Below are 15,431 nucleotides of genomic sequence, written 5' to 3' on the forward strand. Positions count from 1 at the left end.
TACTGAAATCACAGTGGGTCACCTGAAACATGTTGTAAAAAGGTTTTGTCAGCGGGGAAATACTGAGTGAATCATTCATTTTGATAAAATGACACATAGTTATAAATTACAGCATAAGAGCGATTACTATGGCAGTATCTTAATTAATATCTGGTCTTGCCACCCGTGTGACGATGGTCATACCACTATTGGGTCCAGTCACCCAATTAGTGACGTTTTGTCACTGTTAGGTCTTGTAGCCTAACCCTGTTAGGGCTTATTGCCTAACTGTGAGAAATTAGTAATGTGCACAATACCCCACTAACTAGCGGTCAAGATAACCACGACTTAATCCCTGTAATTATAACGTTTGGAAAATACTTTGAAGTATTGTAAAATAGTTTGAGAAAAAGAGAATGACTCACATTGCAGATTTAACGGGCAAGGTATAAGCCTACTGATTTGCCTGTGATTAACCTAATTTAAATAATAATACACACACACAAACGGGTTAGTAACTAATTCAGCAGTTACGTCAATTCACGACATCAAACCCTCACATCGATTAACAAGTGCGATACTTAATAATTCAATCGGATTCACAACGAATAACAGAGCATAGTCCGAATTCGAACAGTACTCAAATATTCAAGTCGAAATCACGACGAACAATCAAAGTATTAGCTCAATTTGAGCAGCACTCGGACAATCGTTGGATAGTTATAATCGATCGGACGTTGAATCGTAATAGCGATCGAGTTATTACCCTGATTGCGGCAGCACCTCGTGATCGTGTGTGTTTAATTGTATTATTTCTAGGTTAATTCGACGTACAGACAGTAGAGCGTCGTTTCAATTGTTCTGTGCAAGACCCAAGGTCGGCTATTTATAGCCAAAATTTGGCCTTGCTTACGGACCGTATGACTTCTTCCCTTACGGTCCGTAAGGGACACCTAAATGTCCTAGACTTGCCATGCACGGGACTAGGCTTACTGATTCAGAATTTTGGCCAATCAGCCTTCAACAACGTTTTATTTAGATAAACATCCAACTAGGGTTTGCCCCCCTTGAGTTTTAGGGGCCCTGATCCTGATTCCGATTGTTCTGAAAATTCTAGGGCTAATGCAGAATTACTTGGGTGTCTCAATTAGGGTTTTCTTATTGACTAATTATCATCCTAATTATTGATTTTAGTGACAGTTGTTACATTAAGTAAGGTAGTTATTGTGAATGGATTGTGTTTTATGCAATACTTGTAAATGTATTGCATTTTACATGGATGGGTTTTGAAACAATTGTTTGTTGTGTCCTTAACTCAAATGCTTTGGAGATATAAAGAGGTAATCATGGGATAATATTGACTCTTGTTATCGACTAACAAATTTAGCATTTTCTTTTTTGCAATCTACCTTCCTACAACATCATCATGGAGTAAAATATTATGTTTTCTAATTGTGTTTTATAACACAATTTAGTAAAAAGTTATGTTTTTAATTGTGTTTTATAACACAATGATAAAACACATTTTATTGTGTTTTCTTCCATTGTGTTAACACAATGTAAAAGCACGTTTTTTGTGTTTTTAGGTCTATTGTGTTTTATAACACAATAAAAACATATTTTTTGTGTATTTAATCCATTGCGTTTTAGATATAAAAAATCACATTTTTGTGTGTTTTAGAATAATTTAAAACATATTTTTTTTGTTTTTGTCCATTACGTTTTACGCATCTAGGTTTTCGATTTTTTTCAAAAGTATAGCAATAGTATACTCGTCATTTTTTATAAAAAATAGAGTAAACTGCCATTTTAGTCCCTGAGGTTTGGTCACTTTTGCCACTTTAGTTCAAAACTCAAACTTTTTGCTTCTGGGTCCTTGTGGTTTCAGTTTTATTGCCATTTTGGTCCAAAAGTGAAATCATGTCATATTTATTGTATAAAATCATGCTATTTTGTCCTTTTCCTTAAGGGCAAAATGGTCATTTTGATCCTAAGTTAGGGGTAAGAGATCATCAACTCTACTACATGAACTTATATCTCTCTCTTCCCAACTTATATCTCTCTCTTCCCATACTCTCTTGTTATCGACTAACAAATTTAGCATTTTCTTTTTTGCAATCTACCTTGCTACAACATCATCATGGAGTAAAATATTATGTTTTCTAATTGTGTTTTATAACACAATATAGTAAAAAGTTATGTTTTTTAATTGTGTTTTATAACACAATGATAAAACACATTTTATTGTGTTTTCTTCCATTGTGTTAACACAATGTAAAAGCACGTTTTTTTGTGTTTTTAGGTCTATTGTGTTTTATAAAACAATAAAAATCATATTTTTTTGTGTTTTTAATCCATTGCGTTTTAGATATAAAATATCACATTTTTGTGTGTTTTAGAACTAAAAAAAACATTTTTTTTTGTTTTGGTCAATTACATTTTACTCATCTAGGTTTTCGATTTTTTTTCAAAAGTATAGCAATAGTATACTCGTCAATTTTTATAAAAAATAATATCGTATGAAAGAGTTATTAACGTTTTAAAAATAGGGGGAATTGAAGAAAAAAAAAGAAACTATTGTCTTGGATGGATTAAAATACCTCTAAACTAACATAGGGGTCTCCTTTTTTGTTCAATTCCACTCACTTAATCTTATTCATTTATTTTAAATTCAATGGATATAATTGCTTCCTAACCTTCCTACCAAAACAATCTTTCTAGTATATCCTTACCCTAGATAACAATTAATAAATGAATACATACTTCTTTTAATACGTAGTTATTAATAATTGATAAATAATTAAATAGTCTTGCTTAATTTTTAGGGTAGGGTGTACTAGAGTAGGTTGCAAATAAGCATAGCAACACCTTTATCGGAAACAGAAAAGGACCACACTTTGAACAACTGAAAGCGACCTTACAAGCACGTATCAAACCCTCCTTTATAAATTCGAGGCTGGTAGCTTCAGATCACCCTCTCTCTCTCTTACCTGTCCGACGAGATATGTGGATCTCCGGCGACCCTGCATTACCCACTGACCACTTGAACCGTCGTTGCAGGCTTTCTGGCAGCCCTTAACACTCTGGTTGTCTCTCCCTTTCGTGCACCGGATACAAAAATAACATCATCGCCGACCACGAGCATCGTCACAACCGAGGTACCCAATCAATGAAGTTTTTACAAATGTTGAAAGATACCTGCCAACTAGTTATAAGAATATTTTATATAAATGGTTAAAAGAAAGATTTATATATAATTTAGGTTTATACTTTCCCAAAGTTGGTTAAAAGAAAGATTTATATATAATTAGGTTTATACTTTATCAAAGTTGGTTAAAACCTAATATGTTAAAAAAATATAAAAAAATGGTGTGTTTTTAAGTTTTTTTTTTTTTTTTTTAGTTTTTGAGTTCTCGCGATAAAAAGAATTTTCGATTGAACCCTCCCCTATATATGCGTGCGGGTGGTTTAACTTAATTTGGGTTTAGCTTTCATAGTTCTATCTCCTGACTTTTCCATTCTTGTTTACAGAACCCAAATAAAGTTTACAAGATCGGTTACAAGTTACAAATAATGTCGATATTCGTATGTTTGGATCTGCTTATGAATCACAGCCATGAAGGTGTATTTGTGCGAGATCTTTTCTTCAATAGGATCCTATGGCGATTATCTCTATCATTGTTAGAATTGGTGGTCTCGGAATTATACATTTGGATTTTGTATAATGGTAAATTCTCTTTCTTTTAGTCTTGTATACATGTATATAGTACAAAATAATAGAGTTATAATGAGGTAATTATTATACTGCAGGTTACGGATGTGGCCGGTGAACAATATGTGAATGAAGAAAAGTACGTCAAAATCAATCTGGAAAATGATATTTATTAAAAAAAAAACTATATTGTAAGTTGTTGAACTATGATAGAGAGATAGTTTAGATCATAATGTTTGTCAACAAGGATAAGGTTGTTTGTGAACGAAGATGACTCATGTTTAATGGCGTTATGATGAGTCATATGTTGATCCTCTAGTAGGAGAGCTTCTCGTAGAATACGAGGAATATTACAGGAGGTCCAGTTGCACGGGAAGACATGGCACTGAAGGTGATTATTTGCTTACATTTTTAGCAGAGATATTACAAATTGATTTTCAGAATAAACAAAAAAACTGTATGATTAATACAGGTTTGGTACTTACCATCGTACAAGCTGATTAGGATCAACAGCAGATTAAGATGACAGAAACCCGACAATTTAGGCGTCCGCTTATAAAGGTGCCATGGGACGTAAGCGCAATTAATCTATACAAAAGGGCTGATGGCATTGAAAGATGGTGGGACGTAAGCACAAATCAACCTTTATGTTATAAATAATAATTTTTTTTTTTGCACAAATCAACCTTTATGGTATAAAAGACCATAGTACCCTCACATGCAAAGCATGTAAGGTAATTTAACTGTGTTTTTGGACGACGTTAGTTGTAAAGGTTATAGAATGTAACAAAACATGAACATAAAGGTTGTGTTTAGCCGATTTCATAGTGAAATGTATGAAGTGTAGTTTAGGTATAACATAAAGGTTGATTTTTTTTGCAATTTTGTCTTTTAATTAAAGTCACTCAAATTTTGCTTTTTTAAAGCAACTGGAGTTTTCTTTCTTGTAGGTCGTCTTGGTCATACACGCACACTTGCCTTATATAGATCCTCCAGTAGGAGAGCTTTTGGTAGAATATGAGGAATATTACCGGAGGTGCAGTCGCGCAGGAAGGCATGGCGCTAAAGATGATTATTTTAATTACTTTTTTAGCAGAGAAATTACAAATTGATTTTCGGGTTAAATAAAAAATAACTGTATGATTAATACAAGTTTGGTACTTACCATCTTACAAGCTAATCAGGATCAAGAACAAATCAAGATGATGGAAAGCTGGCAATTTAGGCGTCCGCTATTAGAGGTGCCGTGGGACATCAGCGTAGTTGATCTGTACAAAAGGCAGATGTTGTTGAAAGATGGTGGAATGTTGATTGAGCACTAATGCTTAAGAAAATGGTGATGTTTTGATACATTTGAGATAACTTTGTAAAATAGTAACAACTTTTGAAAGTGTTCCACTCAAGTCACTCGAATTATTTTTTGTCTTAATTTAGTCGCTCAACTTGTATGGAATGTGCTAATCTTATATATTTTACCTCTTTAACCACTTAAAGTGTTGACATGGCTTTAACAAGCTGATGTGGATTTCTTTTTTGTTAATATGCTGACGTGGAATTAATATATATTTTGTCCAATTTTTAAATTACGAAATTAAACAAAAAAAATTCAAATATATTCATAAAATAAAATGCCTGAATCGTGACCTATTAAAGGTTGAATATATGTTCAGATAACTAAATATTAGGCATTTAATGGGTCTTGAGTCTAGAAACAATATCAAAATCAAAGGCTAGACAAAATTCATTTGATGAATTCACACCTTCTATAAGTTTCTACACTTCATCTTTTTGGCCTTCAATCACTCACTCTTTTCTGGATCTCTTTTCTTGATCTTCGAAGCGTTCATGAATGGCATAAATCTTTAAGAACTCAAAGATCACCCACTTCGAATTCTTTCTCATCTTCTTCTATTTCTTGTTCTTGATGTTCCTAATAAGCATACTTGTTATACTCGTACAAGCTGACTAGGATCAAGAGCATATTAAGATGATGGAAACCCGACAATTTAGGCGTCCGCTTATAAAAGTGCCATGGGACGTAAGCGCAGTTAATCTGTACAAAAGGGTTGATGGTATTGAAAGATGGTGGGATGTTAACCAGAGGGCCGATGCTTAAGAAAATGGTGTGATGTTATAATACATTTTTGTGCTTTACCAGATGAGATGATGACATGCTTTGCTATGGGACTTATTGCCATATTGTGTTTACATATAACCTGTGTATTGAATGTTAGACTTATAGTTTTTACCATTGTGTTGACTTACTGCCATATACTATTTACTGTTTGTTTAGTTTCAATTTTTAAATGATTCTACCTGGATGGAAGGCCATGATATTGATACTATAATTAAGGATATCAAAATAGTTAAACACTCTAGGTGCTTGTGATTGAGTGAAGTATTGCAATTAGTGTTTCAGAATGGCTTCAAACATCTTTATCTAAACCAACACATCACTTAAACCTTCATTATCATATCTAACTAACCCAATCATATTATCAACCCAATCTTTGCAAGACGTCACTTAAATCACTACCAAACCTAAAAAAATTAGTTACCTTTGGTGATCACTGAGACATATCCTTAGAACATTGACAAGTATTCATTAACATAACATTAACCGAGCTCACTAGCTGCCACACATTGTGTATCGATGGTTGCATGTACTTGAAATGCCATCTGAGGTGTTGGTGGTGCGTTGTCAATTGTCAGATTGGGTTGTGCTATGACGTGGAACTCCGGTTATGTGATGGCATGTGTTAGATCAGGTTATGCGATGACCTGGGGCTCGTGGTTGTTGGATTTAGGGTGCAAAATGATGTCAATCAGTCATCATAGATAAAGCCTGGATCGAGTGTCATGCAGTCGTCAGAGATGAAGACCGGAGTAGTCGTATGGAAGTGGAAAACGATGGAGATGCAAAGTGATGGGTTCTCAAATGGTAGGGGTGGAAATGAATAAGGATGTGTGGATGTGTGAAAAGACCATATTATCACCTTTCTAATAACTTTTTTAACGGCGAAAGGTAACGATATTAGCTTTAGGACTCAGAGTGTAGCAAATTGGAAACCCAAGGACCCAAGTATCCATTTTTTGAAAATAGGGAATCAAGATGATGTTTGCAACATATCACCGGGGTGAAAATTTCACTTTACTCAAAAATAAATGTAAGTCAAGAAGGGAAAGACGGTCGCAATGATTTAAATGGTAAAAGGATTTGAAGTTGTTTGTCGAAAACCCCATTGTAATGAATCCCAATGGATGAAACAACAATAGATCTAAAAATGCATGAAATTATATATGCAAGGGTCAGGATATACTAGGAAGTTTATATCAATACGAAGATTAAGAAGCAATCTTGTACGTCTAACTTTTTAGTCAACAACCGAGATTAAAATTTAAAAATGTGTTTTACCTAAAACGCAATGCACCAAAAACACAAACAAGTGTCTTATTTCTAAAACGCAATGGCCAGAAAACACTTAAAATGTCTGTTTTCTAAAACGCAATAGACTGAAAACACATAAAAAAGTGTTTTACCTAAAACGCAATGCACCAAAAACACAAAGAAATGTCTTATTTGTAAAACGCAATGGCCAGAAAACACTTAAAAATGACTGATTCTAAAACGCAATTGCCTAAAAAACAAAAGAAAGTGTTCTTTGTAAAACGCAATGGACTGAAAACACCTAAAAAAGTGTTTTACTTAAAACGCAATGCACCAAAAACACTTCAAGAATGTGTTTTTTCTAAAACGCAATAGCCAGAAAACACATAAAAATGTTTTAGTTCTAAAACGCAATTGCCTAAAAACACCAAAAAAAATGTTCTCTCTAAAACGCATTGAACCATGACAATAGTTTTGTCTTTGTTGTGAATTGTTTGTGCTGTGAACTGTTTGAACCAATGCAGTTTACGAATGCAGCTCAACCCCAGCCAGGGGCTCTGCTCTTTGAACCCCGCCAGGGGCTGCCGCCCCTGGGACCCCGCTACCAGGGGCGCTGCCCCCGGACCCCCGCCAAAATCGTAAAACGCAATGACTAAATCAAAAACCCAGATCGTAAAAATGAAATTAAAGAATTTCTTATATGGATCAAAGTGATTTCTTCAACAATTGACGAATTTTGAATGATTGAAACACTTATCAGCGCTCGAATCGAACGGATCGAGTGATTATCTTCAAAATCACCGGAAAAAACGAGATTTTGTATGAAATTATACTGGGTTTTCTTCAAAAAAGCTGAAGAACATGTTGATCGGGTGTTTGAATCATTGATTGGTGATGAAAATCGCACTATAATGTAGTGATTATTGAGATAGAAAGTGAAGAAATGGTTGAAGATGGTGGGTTTTGAAGTTACTGAGTTTTGAAAAGGAAGAAGAAAGGGTTAGATTGACTAAAATACTCTTTTTCTTTATTTTAAATGTTGTCACATGTCCTAATCATATTGCTTCCTACACTTCCTAGCCAATATAAACTTCATATTTAATCCTTTCCCTATATTTGAAACAAAAAAAATTAGAGTTCCATTGCATTCTAATCTCTTGTTTCAAAGTTCACAGTTCACACCCTTCGAAATTCTAAAGCACTATTTCAATCACGGAAACGAGGTTTTGTAACTCTTTTTTTTTTCCCTCAAAACGATGACCAGCATGGCAGCATATTACTTTTTTTTTAACGGCAAATTTGGATCACTGACGAATCACTGGAGTATTATCGTGTCACCAGCGGAACCACCCGATCATATCTATCTCCACTAGGCATAATGACTATACACCAATTCAGGAGGAAACCCAATAAAAATGAGAAAAAAAAACCCTTGTGGGAATCGAACCTAGAAATTATTGGTCCCAAAGCCTTATCACACCATTAAAATACCACTAGGCTATAAAGCCATGGGCGCATGCCAGCATATTACGTTTGTATGTTTTCACTCTCTCTATGTGATTGTACCCACTCTTTAAGGCAGTGTTCAAGTACCATTAGATCACATGTTTAATCGCAACTAGAGTGAGCGATAAACATATTAAATCAATGTTTTAGAAACCGGTTTAAACCGGCCGGTTGAATCGTTTAAACCGTCCGGTACAACCGGTTAAACTGTTTCTGAGCCAAATCCGATACGGTATAAAAACCGGATTTTAAAACAATGGATTAAATGAACCAAAACCAAATTAACCGACAAACTGCACGGAAATAATCATCCCAAACGGAAACTGACTCGGTTTCATTTATACCTAGTGCTAAAAACCAAACCAAACCGAACCGCACAAAAAAATGTTTAAATGTTTATTATGATCCAAGTATGTTACTTTAGGCCTAGGCCCAAATTCATCTGATTAACAAAAAATTTAGGCCAAAAGTTTTACAACCAAAATTCATTATTTTAGGTATGTAAACCCAAAAACTGATCCAAAAGTTTTAAACTGATGTAGATCACTAGTTGTTCAGTAATAACCATAAAGATAGATCAACAAGCATTAGCAGGAGGATTTTGAGCAAGATAGATAGAGGGTGGTACCTTCCTGGAAATAGTAGTCTGCAAGTGTAAAGCTGTCATCTAGCCGCTTGTGGGGCAAAAACAGAACCTGCCGGTCCGCAGGAATGCCTTCCACGTTCTGAATCTTAGCTTTCACGACATGAATGGTGTCGGTGCTTTCGACAACTAGATAGATGTTTCTTCTTTGTTGTGTGGCATCATCATCATCATCAATACAGATGCGTATCCCCATCGGCACCCTTATCCTCTTGAATGCTTCGTCCACAAGACGTAAGGTGGACTGATTTCGGATGTAGTAAGATGACATGTAGCGGTCGTTATCAAGCTCGTCTCCAGCATAGACCAGCCTCTGCTGTTCTGTAGGAATACCAGCCTGATCTTGAATAAAAGCTTTCACTTGTATGACGCCCAGGTCCTCTTCGGGTTTAAGAGTGATGGTCTTTCCTTGGATGGTCTCTACATATATCTCCCCCCATGGTAGGCTAGGCCCTTCCACAATATCGACGATCGACCCCCAATGAATGTTGTTGCTGGCTATGGTACCGCGATAATCCAGAGGCATTCCGACCAAGAATAGGTTCTGGTCGAAATTGTGAATACGTGTCTTTTCCTTGATCATGTCCATTAAGTCAAAGATTGTGCTGTCTGGGAACAAAGGTTTCAAAGTGATGGTCTTCTTTTCATTGTTGATACGGACAAATATCTGCATTGCCCCCGGCCGCAGATACTTGCTCCATTGAACCAAGTCCAACTCAGGTTCAGGTTCAGGTTCAGGAGGCACGAGTTCCCAATGGATGTTACAGTAGTTGTCAAGGCGGCGGCCACATTGCTCCTCGATCTTCGCCTTAACAAGATCAAATGTGTCCGAGCCCTCAACCATCATGGTGAAGGTATTGCCTGTGCTGGTCTCGATGAGAAGCTGCATCTTCTACTGTATATAGATAGATAGAAACAATCAAACAATAAATAATAATCAATCATATCATATCAACAAATAAGAAATACCTTCGCTTCGAGAGAGTGAGAGATGATTCAAGGAACAGATGACAAGTTAGTTCCCTTTTGAATTTTTAGGGTTGTATTTATATATAGGTGGTGGGTTTGTTAAAGAGTCGGTCATCTTTGCTGTGAAATTACGTTTTTAGTCCTTATAAGTTACTACATCTTTCCCTATTGCTCCAAAATTCATGAACACCACCGAACTTGTTTCTAATTTTGATATGCCGTAATAAGTCCACGGACCTAAATGTAAGATTGTAAAAGTTGATCTGTTTGTGAAAGAGTGGGGTTTTAGAGTCTTGTTACAATTGTTGAGGGGGTCTTAGTGTAAAATAGCAGTTAAAGGTTGTTACTAGTCGTTGATAGGGCTGTAAACGAACCGAACGAACACGAACAAGGCTATGTTAGCGTTCGTTCGTTAAGGAAATTAACATGTTCGCGAACTGTTCATGAACGCATACCGAACATAATTTTGTGTTCGTGTTCGTTCGTTAAGCAAATTCAGTTGTTCACGAACAGTTCGTGAACACTGGTCTCGAACACAAACGAATGAAAGCAAATAAAAACGAACGCAAACGAACATTTAACTTGAAAATAAAACGTAAAAACACTGTTATCCTTAAGCATTTGATATAAGTAGTTAAATACAACCATCAAATGATAAATCAAAGCACAAGAAGTCCACTACACCACAAAACGATGAATTAGGTTTAAACTAACTTAGACATATTTATCCCCAAAAATGTCTTAGAATGTCCAAATTTTAGGTAACTTAGAAAAAATATAGTTTCAAGTTTTCAATATATTTAGATAAAAAGTTTATTATTTATTGTTTTTTTAATATAAACAAACGAACATGAACGAATGTAACCGAACATGTTATCGAACGTTCACGAACGCAGTTGAACGAACAAGACCTGTGTTCGTGTTCGTTCGCTAAGCTAACCGAACGAAATTTTTTGTTCGTGTTCGTTCGTTAAGGTAAGCGAACGAACATAAACGAACTTCCAACCGAACGGTTCACGAACTGTTCGCTGAACGTTCGGTTCGTTTACAGTCATAGTCGTTGACACTTGTGACACTTGTGAATGAAACGGTTACCGATTTGGTTTGGTGTCCAAATTCTCTTATGTTACTTCTTACCATTGGTATTAGAGCTGCTATTCCTTGGCATGCAAGCTCTTGATTCGATCAATTCTCGTTAAAATTCATCTGATCCAGTATTACAATTCGATTATTCGAATTTGATCATTTGTTCTGTCAAATTCATCCTCAAGAGGTATGGTCCCAAACCACGTATGGACACGTGTCAACGGGACCACACCACTCCAAATATGCGCTCTCGCCATACGAAGACATCTAGAAGATTCTAGAAGGTTCTGGAAGGAGGCACCTGACGACAAAAGATGCTCTTAACAGACAGAAAGGACGACAGGTGGCACCAATGGCGAGACGCCAGCGCCAGTCACAAGATCTTCATGAGATAGACCGACACCGGGCACAAAAGGACGTTGAGCTGGAGCGAATAACCATACACCACGTCACCTCTAGTACACGACCATGCCTGGTTGTGTCAGAGGAGACAAAATGTAAACATGTGCGAAAAATGAACCCGCTGGTCCATAGGAATGCCTTTCTCGGCATGAATCTTAGCTTTCAGGACAATTTTACTACAAATCTTTACAACAATACCAGTTCTAAGTCTACATACTAACAAGTAACAAACAACTTCAGTGCACTTAACAACTACCTTCTTCTACCAACCATATGGGTTCATAACTCATAACGGTCCTTATTCGCTTTCACAGGTATAGCTTTACCATTCTGCTCCCAGTGGCGTTTATTTGTACTTGTATTATTCTTTTTTAGATATCCTTAGTGTTGATTGATCTGATCCTAAGTGGATCCATTGTAGATAAAGTAGTCGTCAAGGGTAAAGGCGTCCACGTATAGCCGTCTATCAGGCAAAAACAGAACCTGCTGACCCGTAGGAATTTGTTCCCGGGCCTGAATCTTGGCTTTCACATTGTGAATGGTGTCTGTGCTTCCCACATCTAAGTGGATGGTCTTCTTAGTGGCGGAAACCTGGATCTGAATCCTCATCGACACCCTTGTCTTCATCTCCATGGATGCGTCATCAATCACAAGCCAGAAGGTGTCCTTTTCCTGGAAGTCGTACGATCGCAGGAGGCGTGTGTCTTCAAGCTCCACTCCGGCATAGACCAGCCTCTGCTGCTTCAGGGGAATGTGAACCTTATCTTCAATCAACTTTTTCACGTCTTCGATCAAAAGGTCGTAATTAACCACCACAGGGAACTTCTTTCCACAGGCGGTCTCTACAGATATCTCTGCGTTTAGCGCCACTTCCTTTCCATTCACCACAAGATCCAGGGTGGACCCCGCAACAATGTTGTAGTGTGCCAGCGTATGGTCTCCCACCTGCAGACTCATTCCGGCCAAGAATAGCTTCTGCCTGTACCCGGGAATATCTTCTTTTTTCATGATCCAGTATTGCAAGCTGGAGATTTTCTGGCCCGATTGGAGTGACAAAGTGAAGGTTTTTCCATTGAGAATACGCACAAAAAACGGCATTCCCCCTCGCCACCAACCCTTAGGTTTAGGGATGAGTTCCCAATGGAGGTCATGGTTGTCGAGGCTGCAAATGTCTTCGATCTTCGCCTTAACAAGATCAAACGTATGTCACATTCAGCTATCATACAATTTCATGAGTGGGTTCATCGCAAATTTTATTTATGGGTTCAGTCAGAAATCTATTTTACCATTCCTACTAATAATTTGAAACCGAGTGGGTTCGGGCGAACCCGTATCCTTCAATGTAGATCCGCCCCTGCCTATGTGTCTAGTGATTTTGTAAATCCCCATCGACGTACGTCCAACAATCATCAATCGAAAACATACGAGATCTCATTCAGTGTCAAAAGTTTCAAACAACAAACAAAATAGACATGTAATCAACAACAATAAACACAAAACTACAAATCATTACCTTTGCGTTTTAAACAAGAAAAACAATATAATTCTTTTAGCAATATTTAAATTGAATTGATTATTTTAGAAAAAAATAGCTTTTTAAACGATTTATAAATCAATAAAAAGAGAATAATACAAAGGTGTTGTATTTTAATACACGTGTGTCGACAACAACCTATGTCCATTATGTGGAAAGACGGAAGAGAGTTTGGAGCATCTATTTGTAACGTGCAAAGTGGCGTCTATAGTATGGAATAGAATATCCTATTGGTGCAAAGACGCACTGGTATATGTGTTTTCGATATCATCAGACATCATCAATCTACACGAGGTTAGGATTGATTCAGAAATCATTCAATCAAAAAAAAAAAAAAAAAAAGAATGGTGCAATCGATCATAATGGTATGTTGTTGGGCAATTTGGAAAACTCATAACATAGTGACATATAAATCTAAAAAGGTGGAGGTTGGAAAATTACTAGAAGATATAAAGGTTAACGGTGCAAATTTATATTCTAATAACTCAAACGTGATATATAGTTTGTAACTAGTAAGGAACCCCGCGCTTTGCGGCGGGTTTCATCCATAATAAGAACGGTCGGTAGTCTCGTATAATTTTCAAACTAATTTGCTAATACAACTAATATACCAATTTATAATGACCAATTGACTACACACAAACGATCTTACATTAGAATATAGCAATTTACGGTAAACAATTTGAAAATGACGTTTTAATTGAATTTATCAACATAAAGAATCTGAAATATGACTTATTTTCTATTTTTTTCAAGTAAAAAGAGTTTATTAGAAATATAAATTATAAGTTAATTATACAAATTGTATCAACTATTACTATCATATAACTAAATGGCTACCATATTTATATAATATCTTTTAGTTGTGTTTCTAATTTTATTATAAAGAACCAAACGGGATTTATCACTACCCAATCAAAGGTTAAAGTACAATCTTTTCACATATTCCTTTTTGTTGTATTGGGGAACTGTGAGTGGTCAAAAGAATATGAAAGAGTGACAAATATATTAAAAATGGGGGCTTCTTTGGCTACTGTAGCCAAGAAGCTACCCAAAATCTTCCTATATAATAAAGCAAAAATTGATAATCTTAGGTGTCAAACTCTCAAGTCCCTCATTTAAACACCATCCTATGTGTAATTATCTTAGATTTTTTATTTTTTAATTAAAACCCACAATCAGATCTCACATCCAAAGAGCAAAAGGTTCCTTCCTTCTTTTCTTCCTCAGTAACCCGACAACCCTTCCTCATTTCTTCTCAATGTTGCGCCGCCACCCCCTTTTGAATAGAAAAACCAATTCTACTAAATACAAAGTTTGAAACCTTTAGCGACGAAGAATTACTATTAACGACTTTTTGAACCCGATTCAAGAGTCGCACTGTGTCAGGAGCGAGACCACCAAAGGTATCAAATGCAAACGGGACAAACACATGTTGATTCTCCCGGCAGGCTTTCTCATGTTTTGCCACTTTGCTCGCCTCTGCCTTGAGCACCGCTTGTCCTACGACAAAGCCCTTGTCCTTGAGCCCGACAAGGGGGGAAACTCCAGTTAGATCTACACAAGCGTGTTACCCCCTTCCCATCCAAACACAGGGATGTCCGCCGGGCGTAAAGTGGACCTCCCCTCTAAGGGGTAAGTCAGGAAATTTACTGGAGCCTCCTTTTTGGCAGATATCCCGGCCCGCTTAAGAACATCACATAACACATCTCTCACCCGATCATGCCGACATTTAAACCCTGGTAGCTCTTTACAGTGGATCGCGTGCTCGCCGAAAGAATCCAAACACGCTTTGCGGCATACCGGACATGGCTCGTCAAATGGGAACAAAGGAATCATCAGTCGGTATCTAAGGATAGCACGGTATTCCACAGCCGACATGTGTTGCCCCAAGCCTTCAATAGGTGCGACAGACAGAAAATCCTGAGCATGTGGGGCACGTAGACATTCAAACACAGCTCTTTGCCGAGAGGATAAAACAAACTTCTCTTCAAACCTTTTGACAATTTCGCCATATAAGGCATTCGCCAGAATTTTCTGGGATTTAGGAGGGGCGGTGTCTTTAATGTAGAAACCGCCAATATCAAGGTCGGGAAGAGAACTATGCAAACAGTCCAACGCACTCCTGTAATCGGAGTCTAAGACATCCCCACCACATTCTCGGAGTATGTGGTCTTGTAAACCCCAAGATTGGGCCCTTGAAGCCACAAAA

The 15,431-nt window shown here is 36.8% G+C and overlaps 2 protein-coding genes and 1 long non-coding RNA gene across 5 annotated transcripts; 1 reads left to right on the plus strand and 2 right to left on the minus strand.

The window, feature by feature from the left end:
* Positions 1-2,970: 2,970 nt before the first annotated feature.
* LOC110939774 lies at positions 2,971-4,982 on the plus strand. 3 transcript variants are annotated; one of them, XR_002592483.2, is made up of 5 exons: positions 2,971-3,137; positions 3,511-3,706; positions 3,790-4,082; positions 4,164-4,318; positions 4,642-4,982. It is a non-coding gene; the product is annotated as an uncharacterized LOC110939774 (long non-coding RNA). The 3 variants fall into 3 exon arrangements; XR_002592484.2 differs by having other exon boundaries at positions 4,164-4,311; XR_002592482.2 differs by lacking the exon at positions 4,642-4,982 and having other exon boundaries at positions 4,164-4,609.
* A 3,148-nt stretch (positions 4,983-8,130) lies between these two features.
* LOC110939773 (polyubiquitin-like) lies at positions 8,131-10,117 on the minus strand. Its single transcript, XM_035989816.1, has 2 exons — positions 9,214-10,117; positions 8,131-8,189 (listed from the first exon to the last, which is right to left on the minus strand). Exons 1-2 carry the CDS (start codon positions 10,115-10,117, stop codon positions 8,131-8,133), a joined length of 963 nt encoding a protein of 320 aa, XP_035845709.1.
* A 1,970-nt stretch (positions 10,118-12,087) lies between these two features.
* Positions 12,088-12,783, minus strand: LOC110942535 (polyubiquitin). The gene has a single exon (XM_022184309.1). The coding sequence runs from the start codon at positions 12,781-12,783 to the stop codon at positions 12,088-12,090; it is 696 nt and encodes a 231-aa protein (XP_022040001.1).
* Positions 12,784-15,431: the final 2,648 nt, after the last annotated feature.

Source organism: Helianthus annuus, chromosome 5, assembly GCF_002127325.2.
Source record: "Helianthus annuus cultivar XRQ/B chromosome 5, HanXRQr2.0-SUNRISE, whole genome shotgun sequence".
NCBI classification, from domain to species: Eukaryota; Viridiplantae; Streptophyta; class Magnoliopsida; order Asterales; family Asteraceae; genus Helianthus; species Helianthus annuus.